An 18,469-nucleotide genomic window follows, 5' to 3' on the forward strand; every position below is an offset into this window, starting at 1 on the left:
GTCTTAGGGGTCTTCTTTTTAGATTTCTCTCGCTGCTTCTTGGGTTTCCCTGGCTGGGAGGACTTCACTGGCTGTCTCTGGGACTGAGGATGAGCATGAAGCCCTACGTTCAGCTGCTTTTGAGCTGTTCAGCCACTGGCGAGTGTCATATTTTCCACTAGCAGAAACCTGGAAAGGGAGTGACCCAAGGGACCCCTTCCTTGGGAAAGAAGCCAAAAAAGACTTGCACTTCTCCGGCTTAAAAGTGGGAATGGACATCCCCGATAGTTGGGGGGAACGATATCATACACACAGGATGCAGGTGTTCAAATTTTCTCTTAGCCTCAGTGTAGGTCAGTCTGTCCAGGGTCTTGTACCCCTTGCTTTTCCTTTCTTTCTGGAGAGTCCTGCAGTCTGTCGAGCAAGGAGAATGGTGCTCTCTGCAACTGACACAGATGGGAGGTGGGGCACATGGAGTATTGGGGTGTTATGGGCGTCCACAATCTCGACATGTGACACTGGTAGCACTGCAGGAAGACATATGGCCAAACTTCCAGCACTTAAAGCACCGCATCAGGGGAGGGATATAGGGCTTTACATCACAGCAGCAGACCATCACCTTGACCTCCTCGGGCAATGTATCACACTTGAAGGGCAAGATAAAGGCACCAGTGGCAACCTGATTATCCCTCAGACCCTGGTGGACACGCCGGACGAAATTTACACCTCGCCGTTCTAAATTGGCGCACTGCTCATCATCAGACTACTAAAGAAGGTCCCTGTGAAATATGATACCCTGGACCATATTTAAGCTCTTATCAGGCGTGACAGTTACACAAACATCCCCCAGCTTGTTGCAAGCGAGTAACGCCCGTGACTGGGCAGAGGATGGCATTTTGATCAAGACTGGCCCAGATCTCATTTCAGACAATCCCTCTACCTCCCCAAACTTGTCCTCTACTGCTCAACAAAAAACTGAGGCTTCATCATCATGAAAGATTCCCCATCAGCTCTTGAGGTATCGGGGTGAATAAGATCTGCTGCCATTCTTAGCCTGACATTCCTCCCATGGTGTGGCCAGGGAGCGGAACAATTTGGAGTCATACTTCTGTGCACTGAATTGAGTTCGTGAACACTTAGAGACTGCTGGTATTTTACCACCGGCAAGAGATGATGGACTAAGCTACATCGCGTGTCTCTCGCCCTGATGCCGCCCACTCTGACCAGGGGGCCTCCCCACAGGTGCCACCCAGCTGCAGCGAAGGCCACCTGGCAGGATGGCCATTGCCGGGAGTCCCGATGTCCCTGGGGTATGGGCATTTACCCCTTGACATATGTGGGAAGTTAATGGCGCAGCCATCAGCAGAACAATCCCTGTGTGGTCAAGGGGCTACAACCAACAGGGTACATGGCGGCCTCACCACAACGGGCTGGCTACCATGCTGGATATCAGGTGCAAAGAAGTCCATGGTCATCGTCGACACAGAAAGCGACACTGCATAGTGCATGGTGGAAAATGCACACAGGAAGGTGTTTTCGCCCAAGAGATGGAGAATGAGTGGGATTGAAATGTGACGACGAGAAAGTGGGGTAATATCTCAATGCACGATGCACCATGTAAGACACCCTTCCCCAATTGGCTCCTCTTTGGGAATATTTTGAAGAAGGGAGGTCGGACCCTACAGGGGACCATCACATAAAGGCCGAAATGTGTGAAACTCCTTTTAGTCGCCTCTTAGGACAGGCAGGAATACCTCGGGCTTATTCTTGCCCCCGGACCTGCAGGTGGAGACAAGGATGGGGTGACATCCATAAATGTCAGACTCAGGTTGCAAGGGAGGAGATGGCACCTCCGGGGGCACCTTGTCTTGGGATTTATGTTTCTTCTTCTTCTCTTCCTGAGGTGCAGGAGGGCAGGGTACAGAGGGAGTACAGCCTTCTGCAAGATCTGGAACCTACAGAGAGCGGGCGATCTTGTGGAGCATAGATGGTGGGCCTTGTGACCAAGTGGTGCTGGGGAGAGGGAGCCCAATCACCAGCAGATGCTGAAAAAAGGGGGCACTTCTTCGGCTGGGGAGTGGGAGTGGCTCACTGATGGGAGGTTGTGGGAACTACAAGAGAGGGGGAGGGGGGAGAGGGTCAAGGCTGGGTTAAGGACAAGGGAGGAGGAGGAAATGAAGTAACAGAGGCAAAAGTTGAAAATAGTGATACTGATGGAGTCTCTCATACTTTTGGCAAGCCTAAGTAGACGACAGGCAATCCAGGGACTTGTAATCTTGGATCTTCTTTTCTCTCTTGTAAGCCAGGCAATCCAGCCAGCAATGGGAGTGGCAGTCAGCACAACTGACACACACAGGTTGCGGAACACAGGGGCTTACCTCACAGAATGAGTGTCAACGGTCACCACACAAAGGGTCTGCTGTACAGCGGGAAGACACAAGCCCAAAACACAAGCACCAAAAGCACTGCATAGGTGGATGGACGTACGGCTTCACGTCACATCTGTAGCACATAACCTTGACCTCCTCTGGGAGAGTATCCCCCCTCGAAAGCCAAAATGAAGTCGCCAGGATTGGTGCGGTTGTCTTTGCGACCCTTCTGCACATGTCGAACGAAATGAACACCACGCTGCTCCAGATTAGCCCGGAGTTCCTCATCAGTTTGTAGGATGAGGTCCCTATGAAAAATTACTCCCTGAACCATATTCAGAGATTGGTGAGGAGTGATGGACACTGGGACATTCCCAATATGATCACAGGCATGAAGAGCTGCGGATTGGGTGGCAGAAGTAGTTTGATCAACAGGGAGCCTGACCTCATCTTACTAAGAAAATCCACATCACCAAACTTGTCCTCGATATTCTCCACAAAAAACAATGGCTTTGTTGCGGTGAATGTGTCCCCATCTGCCCTAGTACAGATGAGGTAATGGGAAAGGGTTTCAACCCAAGACGGCGAGCCTGGTCCTCCTCCCATGGCGTAGCCACGGAAGGGAAGGCAAGGTTGGCAGCATTCATTCAATGATCATTCACCATTTGAAGAGATGGTCATTTGAGAACGGTCAGATTTTTGCAGCTTGATACGCTTCATGCACCAAGCATCCACCCTGTTACCACCCACTCCAACCATGGGCTCTCCCCATGGGCTCCACCCAGCCACAGCAAGGGCTGTCTGGCACGGTGGCTGTTGCCGGGAGTTCCAATGCTCCAAGAAGATAAGCAACGACTACTTGGCATACATGGGGAGGGAACAGCTCAGGTACCACTTGATCCCTATGTTGTCAGGGGGCTCAACCATACGGGTACATAACAACCCCACCACATGGACTGGCTGCACGTGCTGGTGACCTAGAATGGTGGAGGGACTACAGTGGGGAAGGGAGACAAGAATGAAAGGGGGAGAGAAATTCCACAACGTAGATGCTGGGGAGGGATTTTTTCCCCATATGGTTCACACTAAAAACGGGAAATTTTGAAGTGGAGGTCCAACCTCAAGTGGAGACCTAAATGCCAAAAAGGACGAAAGAACACGCAAAAGGAACAAAATTTCAACCAATACAGGAAACCCAGTGGATAGCCAGGTCAATATAAATCATAACAAGAGGAAGGGGGGAGGAGGTGGTAATGGGGAAGGATCAAGGATAGGGAGGGAGGGGACGGGGTGAGGGAAATGCAGCCACAGAATGAAGAATGGGCTGCAATAGCTTGGGGCCCTGTGTGCGCCACGTATGACTCACGAAAGAACTGTGAACCCTCTGGGGTAGGGGGGGGGGGGGGAGGATGCCTGGAGGAGTGTACATCCTCCACTTATTCTGCATGCTAGCCCACTCACCCTCAGCGTAGAATCAGATGTCAGAAATCTGAAGCTTTTAGGCCTGCATCCCCAAATGTCTAGACAGACCCAGCTTCCTTTGCCATCCAACAATACTGTTAACTAAGTTGTTTGGCACATGTGAGATGACCATCACCTTATCAAAATTTATCAACAGTACATTGCAGTAACAATATTTCAGCCAGAAGCAGACAATACCCTCTTTTAATAATGTATGATGTCTGCAGAATTGTAGGTGAAGAAAAGGACTGAAAATAATGTGGTGAAACAGCAGCCAAAGCTTCATACTTTAATCTTTCACTAATTTATTTTAGCATGCACTGTGAATTGTGTTGTGGCAGAATGCATTTCATTTCCAATTATTTGAACATTTAAGGATTAATCAGCTCCAGATGTTAGAGAAACTATGAGATAAAACAGAAAATATATGTCCTTGTTCCCCACAAATAAAAATGACAACAGAGAGAGAGAGAGAGAGAGAGAGAGAGAGAGAGAGAGAGAGAGAGAGAGAGAGACAGACAGAGAGAGAGAGAGAGAGAGAGAGAAGAGAAGTAGTGAGAATAGAAGGAACATGAAAAATGACCGTTAGTGTACCCTATTGTATGAAGGTTGAAACTTAAATAGTGGCAACTATTTATTCACAACCGATACAAAAGAGTTACACGTTTGCACCTGTTACTGTCCTTCAAAGTAGTCACCAACGTTGCGTAGAACCCATTGCCAGCTATGTAGAAGGCACACTATACCGTTAGCAGAGCCCATTCTGTTGATGGCGCGAATGGAGCAGTCTACTGCCTGTCGAATCTCTGGAACAGTTCTGAAGCGAATGCCACAAAGTGGTTCCTTCATCTTCAAAATCAAATCAAAGTCACAAGGACTTAAGTCTGGGGGATATGGTGGATGGTACTGTACTTCCCAGTCCCATCGACCGAACAGAGCAGCCACAGCTTGTGCTGCACGCTCCCGCACATTGTTGTGCAAAATGATGGGTGGGTTGCACAGAAAGTGTCGCAGCTTCTTTCACAAAGCTGGTCGCAGGTGGTGCTCAAAAACTGAACAGTAATACTGTGCACTGATGGTCTGCCATGAGGAATATAATGCGTTGGGATAACACCATCACAGTTGCACATGAGAATCAAAATAACTTTCACCATACTGGGGCTCTGGCGCACTTTCAACTTTTGTGGCGACCCATAATGACACCATTCATCGGATTGACGTTTCAGTTTTTGTTTGTATGGTGTGGCACATGTCTCAACCAGAGTTACAAAACAGCGTAAGAAAGCCTCTCCTTAGCACTCATAGCGCACCAAGTGCGTCTGAGCAGTGTTTTAATGCATCAATTTCTGCATTTCTGTCAACACATATGCAACCCATCATGATGCAATTTTTCGCATGCCCAGGAGTTCCTTCAGGATGTGAAGCACAGTCATACACACTAATTTGGTTTCCTGGGTGAGCTCACGAATCATATGGTGTCGATCACTGTCCACTAATGCAGCAACAGCATGCCCGTCTCCTTCAGACACACTAGGATGACCTGCCCGATGCATGTCTGCCATAGTTTTCTGACCTTTGTTGAAGGCTTTTGCGTAACATGTCACTGTTCTGTATGGCATTGTCGATTCCCCACACACCTCTTGAAGACCTTGATGACACTGTCGTGCTGTACAACCTCTGGCACATTCAATCTTGATCCAACTCCGTTATTCCTGTTTTTATAACAGTGACACCAATACATTAGACCGCTTGCTCACAAGTGATTGTTTCCTTCTATTGTGCGCACGCTGGTGACGTGGGACAGGTGAGTCCATTTGCTACTGAGGAGTCATTTGAATCAATGACAATTCTCCTACAAATATTTCCCTGGTGTTTTCCTTCATACAGACAATTTTTTATGAATCTTCAGTATGGCATACACACTTAATCCAGTCTTCCACTGTAACAGTATCAACAACTTCCTTTTTACAAAAATGTTTCATTTCTTTGAATATGAAGTTTCAGGAGACACCTGTTTTTTCACTTGGGTCCATGTACTTTTTCTTGGCAGTGGAAAGGGAAGGGAGGAGCCCCACAAACTTTTAGTGTATTTCTGCTGATGAGCAGTCTAATTGAAACTGTTATAAAAGTGCTTGTGGCAACTGACTTCCTCAAACATATCTGCTTTCAGATAGCAGCACAAATGTATAATTTTATCTCTCTTTTAGCCTCTGATCAATTTCTACCTTTATTGTGTCTTAATCAGGAATTTTATCCATTTTTAATAGTAACACACTATCCACAACAATTTCACAACCCTTATATAAACACATAATAAATCAAACACCATTACCGGTATTTAAACTCATCGTTATTCATCTGTTCATCACTGCATTAGCTTTACACTTTCGATGAAGTCATTTTCTGATAACCCTACATGATATATAAAAAGTTTCCTTCACAAAACAGCTACTGCAAATTGCCTCCGCCCATAGAATTCTGTCAAATGTGCTTTCTTGTATGATTTGAACTGAGGCAGGTCTCTTCAAGGTAAATGATAGGATAACAATGATTTCTTTCTGATGATTTCTCAGCAACATCTGCCTTACTCAGCAGTTACAATATTGGATATCTCCATCAGAGTCCACCTTCCATTTTCTGTGTGTGTATTCCAAGACTTCAGAATTGTGTCCACCAGTGGAATTAATCCAGTTGAGTAAGACATTTACCCCATTTCATTCAAATCATTGACAGTTGTTATTTCACAAAACTTCCAAAAAGCAAACATTGATTAGTTCCAACAAAATTACGAACTGTGCCACTGGCATTATGAATGAAACAGTGTTGCCACACACAAAAAATCTACAAAAACTATTTGTATGGTAGTGTTTGGTCCTTACAATGCTACCTGGATGGCAGTTATGGAACGATGATTGAGCAAATTCTTCTCAATGGCTGTTACAAATGAAGGGGAGACAATGGTTTGAAATCCTGACACTCCCCTCCGAAATGCCAGTTTTGTAAATTCAAAGTACTATACCAAATACAAAATGAAAACACTCATCAATTTCCAAATCCAGGCAATCTGAATCCTGCTGTGGACTATCAGTAGGATCGAGTCACTTGATTTAGGCCCCAACAGTGAAAGTCACATTGCACACAATATAGTTGGTCATACCCCACGAGAATTACTGATATAATTAAACCACTGGTCATACCCCAAGAGTGCTACTAATGTAATTAAACCACTATCACACTGGGCTGCTACTTTTTCAGAGGGGCTCAAAATTCAGCTGCTATATAGCATATTTATGATAATTGAAATTCAGTGGTAGATGTAAACAAACATACAAAATTACCTTACCTGGAAAAGAATGATTCACCAAGATTAATAAAATCACCCTTTTAAGGTTGTGAGGGCACACACACGCGCGCGCGCTTTTTGTTGGGTTTAAGGGCGCTCAACTACTGAGGTCATTAGCGCCCAGTCACTGTTGTTAGAGCACATGGAATCTGGTAAAACTCAAGGGGATGGAGGGGACACCAGAAGGACCTGACAAAGATGCAGATAAAATAAGTAAAAAGATTAAATGTCTTTGGACAAGCCAGTTAAAGTTATAAAACGCAGAATACGAGCAGCTGCTCGAGCGTCATCAGCTAAAACATCCGGTAAAGTAGATGGCAGGGACAGGACAACACGAAATTGACTAAAACGGGGACACGACAATAAAACATGGCGCACTGTTAATGCCTGACCACAAGGGCACTGCGGGGCTGGGTCACCGGAGAGCAGGTAGCGGTGGCTAAACCGGCAATGCCCAATCCGCAACCTGGTCAGAAGGACCTCCTCGCGCCGAGATGGTCGGGAGGATGTTGTCCAAGCAGTTGGGAGCGGTTTTACTGCCCGGAGCTTGTTTCCTTGGAGGAATGACCAAGCATCTTACCACAACGACACAAGCCTCGTACATACATCCCCACGAACGTCAGATGACGGGACACAATGGGAGGCTGGCCGAGGCAGGAGGACTGCAGCCTTGGCTGCAGCATCCGCAGCCTCATTCCCAGGCACTCCTACATGTCCGGGAACCCACAGAAAGCTGACAGAACCACCATTATCAGCGAAAGAATGGAGGGACTGCTGTATCTGTTGAATCAAGGGATGGACCGGATAGGGAGCTCCAAGGCTCTGAAGAGCACTGAGTGAGTCAGAGCAGAGTACATATGATGAATGGCGGTGGCGGCGGGCATACTGAACGGCCTGATGGAGAGCAAAAAGCTCGGCCGTAAAGCTGGAACATTGGTCGAGGAGCCGGTATTTAAAGGTGGCGGCCCCGACGACAAAGGCACAGCCGACACCATCGTCAGTTTTGGAGCCATCGGTGTAAATAAAGGCGTGACCGGCAAGTCGAGCACGAAGTTCGACAAACCGTGAGCAATACACTGCAGCCGGAGTACCCTCCTTCGGGAGTGAGCTGAGGTCGAGATAAATATGAACCGGAGCCTGGAGCCAAGGTGGTGTCGGGCTCTCACCCTCTCTGAAGGTGGTAGGGAGGACAAAATCCAATTGTCGAAGCAGGCGACGGAAGCGACTCCGGGGGGCAGCAGGGCAGACACATACAACCCGTACTGACGGTCGAGAGAATCGGCGAAGAAGGACTTATAAGAGGGGTGGTCGGGCATAGACGACAGCCGGCAGGCATACCGACACAGCAGTACGTCGCGCCGGTAGGTCAACGGTAACTCGGCAGCTTCAGCATAAAGACTCTCGACAGGACTAGTGTAGAAGGCTCCAGTCGCAAGACATATCCCCCGATGGTGGATGGAGTTGAGCCGGCGTAAGAGGGACGGCCGAGCGGACGAGTAGACGAAGCTCCCATAAGGGGCAGAATGTGACATGGGTAGTGCTCAGGGGCCATACAGACAAAATGCAAAGTACGATAAAAGCAGTGATTGTTCACTGCCTGCAATGGGCACTCAGCACCACATGTAATTTGCTTCTTTAAATAGCCGAATTCCACAGTTTATGATGTTGTTGCAAAATATTTAGCTTCAAAACTGGTGAATAAAAATTTAAGTGGGCCATTGTGAGGGCAAGCTATTTGAAAGATTTGATGGTGAAATGCCTTTAAGTTGGTAAAAGAATTCAATTACTGATTTAGGGAGGCAATCACTGGTGAAGATTATTAGCATAAGCAAAACTCCTACACAGAGAATGGCCTAGAAGGATCTGCAATATAAATCTTACACAAAGAAGGTGAGATAAATACTCTCTGGAACTGCAGCAAAGCGGGTTAGTAACTGCTACTCACTCTTGAGTTTAATGAAAAACAATGCTGTGTAGCAAATCAGATTCTTTTCTGACAAGAACATTTGTATGGTTCCCACACAATCCAGACCACTTCCCGCTATTGCTAGAACAATATTTCCCACTACTCTTAGTGTGCAAAGTGTTAAGCAATCCATAGCCTCTCATTTTCTTAAACAGGAAAACTGTCACAAAATAAGTTTATCTGAAAATAATTTCAGATACTGTGAAGTCATGGATGGAACAATGGTGTCTTAGAATTCCTCGTCTTTTTCAGCAAGATGGTACACTGGTCACCATGAGCAGTCTGATACAAAACTGAATGTCAGATAGTTTTGATGTTTTGGTCTAGAGAATTCTAGCCTCCTAACAGCCCTGGTTTAAATTCTCTGAATTAATATGTATGGAGTGTAGTTTTAAGGTCTCCAACAAATCTCTACATCACTATGTGACACCATTAAGGCAGCACTCACTGACACAGAAAGTGGAGCCTATAGCAGTCAATCATGACCAGAATTCTGATCTAACTGCAGATACAGTGCAGCCTTTCGTTCACAGTGGCTCTGGTAGCAAAAGGATGGTAAGCCAATCATCCTGGCCACCTTAAACACCCAGGAAAGAGCCCAGGTTTGCAATCTAATAGCAGGCTAAGTGGACCTCAGGCCATCCTGCAGGAACTAGAACATAGAAAAACCTCACTTCGACCTGAGATGGAGCCCAAGACCTCCACGGGGAGAGAGTAGTGCTCTAACCACTAGACCACCTCAGCCACTATTCAGTGACAATCAGATATATTACGAGAGCTAGTAAAATGAAAGCCAAACACCTGTCTCAACACGACCATGGAACGGTCCCATTGAAAAGTAATCACCATATGCATTACAACATTTTTCCCACTGTGGGACAAGACAATCAGTTCTAGTTTCGTAGAAAGCGGTCGGCCGCTGACGGGTCAACAACCGCACCTATTCTTGCAGTTTCTCGTCCTAATGTTTTTCTTCATGTTGCCAAAGATGTGAAAAACACAGTGAAAGATCTAGGCTGTAAGGAGGATGTTGCACTATTTCCCAACTACATCACTGAAGCATAGCCTTTGTCCAATGGGCAGTATGGGGGCAGGCATTATCATGCAACAAAATGATTGCATCCAACAGAATTTTGAAAGACAGAGGGCAAACAGCAATATTAACTGTGGAAACATCCCTCATCTCTCCCAACTAAGAAATCCAAAGCTGTTCACGCAAGTTCTGGTATGATCATTATAACTTTCTTCTTCAACTGCAGGGGCCCCTCAGCTCATCGAGTTACTGAAGTGTGGAACCACAATCAACACACAGTGCTATGAAGACATTTTGCAGAAACTCTGATGCACCATAAAGTCAAAGACCCAGGAATGCTTTTGGACAGAACCATCCTACACAATAATGCCGTTCCCCATGCTGCAAATTAAACAAATGCTACATTTTAGCAATTCAGTTGGAAAGTGCTGCAACATTCTCTGTACAGCCTGGATCTTTCACTGTGCAATTTTTACATCTTTGGCATTATGAAGAAAGAGAAACATGTACATCAGTTTCAGTCAGATAAAGTGCAAGGGTAGGTGCAGTTGTGGATCCATCAGAGGCCAATTGCTCGTCTCGTCACCCAGTATGATAAATGTCTTAATGCATGTGCTGATTACTTTTGAATGTAACGGGGGACTCACTGAATAATTGTGCTCTATTGAAGTTGTCCACATAAAGTGTGAAAGGATATTACATAACATTTCACGAATAAAATTTTGTTTAAAGAAACTTAAAATTTGTCCAGATTTTGTTGACTCTCCTACAATCATCGCACTCTTACTCACCCCGTCACACACCTTTTTTCCTCTTATTTCCAACCTCAAAACTAACTACACACACAGAATCAGAATCACATTCAGTTATATGCATTCTGACCACTACTCAAGGAGCACATTATGCTCAATATGTGGTCAAAGTAAATTTTCACAGAGAATAATTTATAACAAGTTCACTAATTAATGACACAAACATACAGCATTTTCCAGTATATTACACTAAATTTATTTTGACGATATTTATCTGCAATGCCTATCATATTACATACTGTTACATTGATATCTACATGATCAAGTGCATTTAATATGATCTGTTCAACTGCTGATAGCAATCTCTGGTGTCTACAGTAATATTCATGCACTGTTTGTCAATTATAAAAGATTTAACTTGAGATGATCCTCTCTTAGAGATTCACATTACAATAAACATTTTTTAATGAAATATGCCTACTACTGTTTAAAGATGCTTGGAATAAAATGTGTGATATGAGGTTTACAGAAGAGGAAAAACATGACTTCAGTAACAACAGTGTACCTCAGAAAGACATAAAATTCTCATTAATCTCTTACACACGCACACATCATAATTTTAATCAGGAATAAAAACCTGTTTAGAAACAAGAATAATTCCCAGACACAGTAATAAGCGCTCAAATCTGGTTTAAATGGTAACTGCTTTCATACATATACATTAATGTATAAAATGGAGTGTGCCTTGGAACACAACTGGAATTTAAATGCTGTCACCATGCTCTTTCACAAATGAATTTTACATGCAGCTGACAATATACATATATATAAACTAAATAAAGTCCTATCTCCTGTAGCATGGGAATTTTAAAAGATAAAAAGGAAATCCTGGAGCAGCCCACATTAATTTTGGAAATTACTCAAAACACAAATGATAAAAAAGTTGTCACTGAGATTCTTTTTACAGTTACACTTTTTAAGTATTGTGGTACATCAAACATCAAATTTCAGTTCTACGATTACAGTGCCAAGCCAAGCTTATCATAACATCAACTATATCACCACATTTACGAATCATGTCCATACACATATAAACATTTTAATTGCTTTCTGCAATAGACACTCCATGTTTCACTTGAAGTCTAGTGCAATCACACCACTGGTTGATGCCACACAATTTTTCCCGTCAAGCAACCTGACACGAGTAAACAGTGCTGAGGTGAAAACTTTGTACTAACAACTATATCTGTATGGCATACATGTGAGGCTAACTCATACAAACGCACAGGGGGAACAGCAGGAACACAAGACGATAATTCAGCACAGTCAGGGGAGAATGCCAATAGCCGAACACCATAACCGTAAGGAGAGCAAATAAGCCTGCCATCAGAAGAGAAACACAGCTCCTTTATAAAACCCTTTCCTACATTTGGTTCCTCTATGTAATGAGTAAGTCGCTGCATATTCTGATGTATCTGACGATTGAGTTTGCCTGGGTGATCTGGCTTTATTGTCCCTGTATTTACTCTATACACTCTTGTAGGTCCTACACGCCTCGTCTCAGATGATGATGAATTACCTGAAGAGCGAGACACATCGCGATGATTTACTATAAGAATTGCACCAGAGCCATTGCTTCCATGTGGACGTATCAGGACTGCTGGACTGTTTACAGTGTTCCCTGAAACAGCAGGCCTACTTCTAGATGAGGACACTTGTGCATCAGGTGCATCACCATTATCTGCTTGATTAGAATTTCTGCGAGGTGATGATCCAGGCGCAGGTTCGTCATCAAAAGTCCTGTGGACTAATATTCGAAACCTTGCTGCTCTTCCTTCAGGGCCATGAGGCACATCACTCATGCTTGCATCATTTGCAACTTCCTCAGATATTATTCGTCTAGCTGCACTAGCTGCAGAAGACAGCCGGAACTGGAAACCACGAGGCAGAGAATCTTGGTCCAAAGAAAACTCATGCTCCATACGTTCCCTTTCACGTTCTCGCTCGCGGCGTATTCTTGCCTCCCTTATGGCAACCAAAGCTTCCCACACATCAGCTGAAGAAACATGAAGCTCCACACTAGCAGCTGAGAAACCACGACTAACACTCAATTCCGATGCGCGTGCAAGCAAATCGTCTGCATCACGTCTTAAACGTGTTTCGAATGAGTCATTTTCTGTAGATGATGCAGTCTGAGATGAACCACTAGAAGCACTAGCACCTGCACCTGCACCTGCATGAGTTGATGGTGCAAAACTACTCTGCCCTGTGTCGTTATTGCCTCCACTATTTTGACTGTGCCCAGGCCTCAACAAGGATGATTCCTCTTCCTCAGCTTCTTGAAAATCTACTTCACTCTCTGTGTCAGGATAATCTAAATCCTGAATGTCATGAACACAAGTCCACTGAAAAAAGGAAAGATGGTCAGAACTGTAAATCAAAACATGAACACACAAAAAAAAACATTAAAATGAAACAAATTTCAGCTTTTGGTTTTAAATCACAGAATACTAAACAAATCTGCAAGGGACTGTAATCAGTTCTCATATTTTTAAAAAAATAAATGAAAATTTTATGAGTCCTGCTTCACATAAGAATCAAGAAGCATTTTTAAACTGTTTTAAAGGAATTTCCCAATAAGATTTGCCATTCTTCAGAGAGTTAAAATATTTTGGATTAAGAGTTAATACTAATCTTGAGAATGAACTGTTTGGGTATAAACAATACCAAAGTACCATTTATTTCTTTTTTGTATTAAAGTAAAAGTAATTTTAAAACCCAGGCTTTGAAATGCCCTTCCTTTTTGCTTTATATGTCAGTGCACTACTACAGAAGTTGCACACACGAGACTGTTGGAAAATGAACTGAGATGACACATCATGAGACAGCAATAAGCACATATGCAGATGGCAGTTGTATCGCATACACATGGCACAAAAGGGCGCCACATTGGCAGAACTGTTATTTGCACTTAGGTGATTATTCATTTAAAAAGGTTTCTGACACGATTATGGACACATGACAGGAATTACCAGACTTTTCCGTGGAATGAAATGTGGAGTTAGACATGCAGAATTCCATTTTGGAAATCATGAAGTAATTCAACATTCAGAGATTGACAATGTCAAGAGTGTGTCAAGAATACCAAATTTCAGGCATTACCTCTCACCATGGGCAACGCAATGGCCAATGGTCTTCACGTAACGACTGAGACCAGAATTGCAGAATTGCTAGAATTGTCTGTGATAATAGACAAGCAACACTGTGTGAAATAACCACAGAAATCAATGTGGGATGTACAGTGAACGAATCCATTAGGATAGTGTGGTGAAATTTGGTGTTCATTGCCTATGGCAGGAGACAACAGATATGAGAGCCTTAGCAAAGGTAAGTCCTGATTTCAGCTGGTAAGAGCAGATGGTGGGGTTCGACTATGGTGCAGACCCCACAAAGCCATAGAATCAGGTTGTCAACAAGGCACTGTGAAATCTGGTAGTGGCTTCATAGTGATATGGGCTTCGTTTACATGGAATGGACTGGGTCTTCTGGGCCAACTGAACTGATCACTGACTGGAAATGGTTACGTTCAAGCTACTTGGGACACTGGTTTGAAGAACTTTCTGGGCAATTCGAGTGAAGGAGTTGGCCACCCACTTCGCCCGATATGGACCCCATCAAACATTCATGGAACATAATCGAGAGGTCAGTTCATGCACAAAATTCTGCACCAGCAATACTTTTCTCACTTATGGGTGGCTATAAAGGAAGTGTGGCTCAATATTTCTGCAGGGGACTTCCAACAACTAGCTGAGTATATGCCATGTCAAGTTGCTGCACTACTCAGGGCAAAAGGAGGTTCAACACGGTATTAGGAAATACCCCACAACTTTTGTCACCCCAGTTGAGCTGTTATGGCTGTGTACCACTGATGCTTCCTAGATGCAGAATTTGTGATTAAATAGTGTGTCATATACCCTGTGTATGACTGATATGATTTGCAGGGCCTTGTGAGTCATCTTATATGGGAATACTAATTCAATTTAGAGGAGGATGTAAGAGTAAGTGAAGAAGTATACAAAAGTGATTTTGAGGCCTTCCAAAGCCATATTCTTAGCCTGTGATGAATCACTATGTATCTCACAGTGGACAACCACATGCAAGATCATCTTCAGTAACTGCACATGGGACGCAATGTCCAGTGTCTACAATTTTAAAACAGGTAAAAACTGACTGTTTCTTGTTAATTTTACTTTACTTACAAATCTCTCTTCCCAATAATGTTATATAAAATTATGTCTACAATTTTGTTACAAGATTAAAGCCAACTCTTATCTGCTCTCAGTGGTATCTTTTAGTGATGAAATTGCATTCATTTTTCACAATCTGCACCTGTGACAACAATAACTACCCCCAAAAAGTGTAATTCACATGACAGAAGTAAAATTTAAGTGCCAACCACTGTGATTCTACAAGATCCCTTTATTATAATCCTATATTATAATTATAAGCTCTACAGTGTGTCCCAGGAGGAAAGGTCAATGTGACAGGAATGACCATTCAAAGCAAGAAAGTCTAGTAAACATAGGCTCTAAAACGCATCCCATAAGAGCTATGAGCACTACTACATCTTCAATACCATGAAATAAATCTCTTTTACCACATATTCTTTCTTTTTCATATATTGTACATCCCACAAAACACACACACACACACACACACACACACACACACACACACACACACACACTTCCCTCCATTACCAAATTAGCTATTCCTATTCCTTGATGTCTCAGAAGCGTTCCTAGCCACTGATCCATTCTTTTAGGCAAGTTGTGCTACAAATTTATTTTCTCCTCAATTCTATTCAATACTCCCTCATTAGTTATTTGATCTATCTATCTAATCTTTAGCATTCTTCTACAGCACCATACTTCAAAAGCTTCTATTCTCATCTCGTCTGAGCTGTTTATCATCCACATTGATATCTATACAAGGCTACATTCCAGACAAAACCCTGAGAAAAGACTCCCTAAGAGTTAAATTTATATTCAATGCTAATAAGTGCTTTTTTTAGAAACGTTTTCCTTGCTATCACCAGTCTGATTTCATATCCTCTCTGCTCTGCCAATCATCAGTTATTTTACTGTCTGATATTAGCAAAACTCATGTACTACTTTTAATATCTCATTTCCCAATCTAATTCCCTCAGTACCGTCTGGTTTAATTCAAGTATATTCTATTATCCTTGGTTTACTTTTGTTGCCACTCATCTTACACTTTCTTTTCAAGATACCAGATGGTTATAATTAAACTGACAGCGTTCCTAGTGCTGCAATGTTGGCTGTATACATCGCAGGACATTAAAATATTGTACGTATGTTCATCAATCAGTGCACTCGTGGAGTATATTGGAAAAAAAAAAATAGTTCCATTTTCTGCACAAGGTGGAAATATAGTGCTGTAAGCAGTCATAATGTGAAATGTTTCCTGTTTTTTACATCAGTACACCGTTTGTCACTTGGTGACAAGTGCTGATTTCTTCTGTGAAGTGACTGTCAGTGTAAAGGGCTGAGAAGGTGAAGTTTTCCACATGAAACACATTGGCTATTGAGAAGAAAGACTATGCACCGCTGGTAAAGTAGGCTTCTCTGAACAGCAGCAATAGCAGTGCAGCACTGCAGGAATATCGCCGACAGAAACACCTGCGAAGAGACCCATGTCAACAAATGAGCTAAAGAAGATGATCAACAATTAACTTGAAGAAACTGATGAATTAGGTGATGTAGCAGGGAGAGGCAGGTGGCCCATTCCCGTGTTAGTTGTTGATACAGTTTCTGTAGCTACAGCTGACTGTGCAGCACATGACTCAAATTCTGCAGCCAGTGCTTGATCTGTGTCAAGGGAATTGGTTTTCAACAGTTCAAAAGATTTTGCAGTGCATTTTACACTGGTATCCCTAGAAGATTAAGAATGTGCACCACATGAACTCCAAAGAAACGCTACAATGCCATGACTTTGCCCTTCATTTTTGGCGTGCATGGAAATGGACGACATTTGGTGGGGGTACATTTTACTCTGCACAGTGCCATGAATGTACAGAACTGTTGCAAATGGATTTATATTCCACCAAATGCAGTGCAGGAACATCCTCTGCACTCCAATTATGTGACTGTGTTCTGTGGTTTCAGAAGCTCCTTCATTCTCGGTCCATTTTTCTTTGACGAGATGACATCTCACGGGTCTGTTAAGTGTACTGTGACATCTGCACATCATAATGATCTCCTTGTACAACATGTGATTCCAGCTTTGCAAGAACACAACTGTGTCCACAGCACTATTTTCACGCAAGATTGGGCAACACCACACATTGTCTGCCGAGTGAAAATTTGCTTCAAGAAACCTTCAGTAACGATCACATCATCTATAGGAAATTTCAGGATGTGAAGCCTTCAAGATACTCTGACCTAAATCCATGTGACTTCTGTCGTAGAGATATCTGAAACATTGTGGCTATCAAGAATGTATCCAGACTGTTCCTGATCTGAAGGATAGAATAGGATGACATATTACTCGGATTACACCAGATATGCTGAAAGCAACTGTCGACTGTGCTGTGTTGCGGATGCAACATGTTGCTGAAATGGGAGACCATATTAAAACACATGTTGTAACTTGTGACCATACCCTAATAAATGAGCCAGAACTACCATTATCATAGATTTGATGATTCTCCCCTCTTTTTGCACCCAAACCACATTCTGACTGCTTCAAAAACCATGTTTTCACCTGGTGGCACAAAATGGAACTATCATTTGTTTCAGCATACTCCGAACACACTGTTTAATGAACATACCTAATTTTTTTCAGCATCCTGCGATGTAAACAGCCCACACTGCAGCACTCTAAACACCATCAGTTTAATTAAACTACCCAGTACCACCCGTTATGTTCAAATGCTGTTCAGTCTTACAATTACAAAATCATTGGCAAACCTCACAGCTCTTCTCCAAGAGTTTTAATTCCTTCTCCAGAGCTTTTGCTGATTCCCTTCATTGCTTGCTCAATGCATGGATTGAATAATACTGGGGATAGAATCTAACTCTGTCTCATTCCTTTCTCAACTCTTCTAACTGCAGTCTGATTTGTGTAGAAGCCGTATTAACTTTCGTTACCCCTGATATATTCTAAATTTCAGAGACTGTAGATCGGTCATCACTGTCAAAACCTCTCTCTAAATCAACAAATGCTATAAATGTAGGTTTGTTTTTCTTTAACATTCTAAAATAAGTCACGTTCCTACATTTATCTGGAACACAAACTGTTAACACCGAAGGTCAGGTTCTACCAGTTTTTTCTATTCTTTTGTAAATAATCTGAGTCAGTATCTTGCAACCATGACTCATTAAACTGACTGACTGGTAATATTCACACCTGTCAGCACCTGCCTTCTTTGGAGAAATTATTACACTCTTCCTGAAGTCTTAGGGTATTTTGCCCATCTCATATGCCTTGACCACTGGGTGGAAGGGTTTTGCAACGGCTAGCTCTATTCATGAGAATTGTTTC

General features: G+C 43.2%; 1 protein-coding gene across 1 annotated transcript in view; it reads right to left on the bottom strand.

Annotated features, from left to right (window-relative positions):
• Positions 1-11,135: 11,135 nt before the first annotated feature.
• LOC126175811 (DDB1- and CUL4-associated factor 10) overlaps positions 11,136-18,469 on the bottom strand; it is a 65,142-nt gene continuing 57,808 nt past the window's right edge. The window contains exon 6 of the mRNA XM_049922799.1: positions 11,136-13,308. Coding sequence (XP_049778756.1) covers positions 12,055-13,308 — 1,254 coding nt within the window. The 3' untranslated portion in view covers positions 11,136-12,054. The remainder of the gene's footprint in view (positions 13,309-18,469) is intronic.

Source organism: Schistocerca cancellata, chromosome 3 (assembly GCF_023864275.1).
Source record: "Schistocerca cancellata isolate TAMUIC-IGC-003103 chromosome 3, iqSchCanc2.1, whole genome shotgun sequence".
Lineage (NCBI taxonomy): Eukaryota > Metazoa > Arthropoda > Insecta > Orthoptera > Acrididae > Schistocerca > Schistocerca cancellata.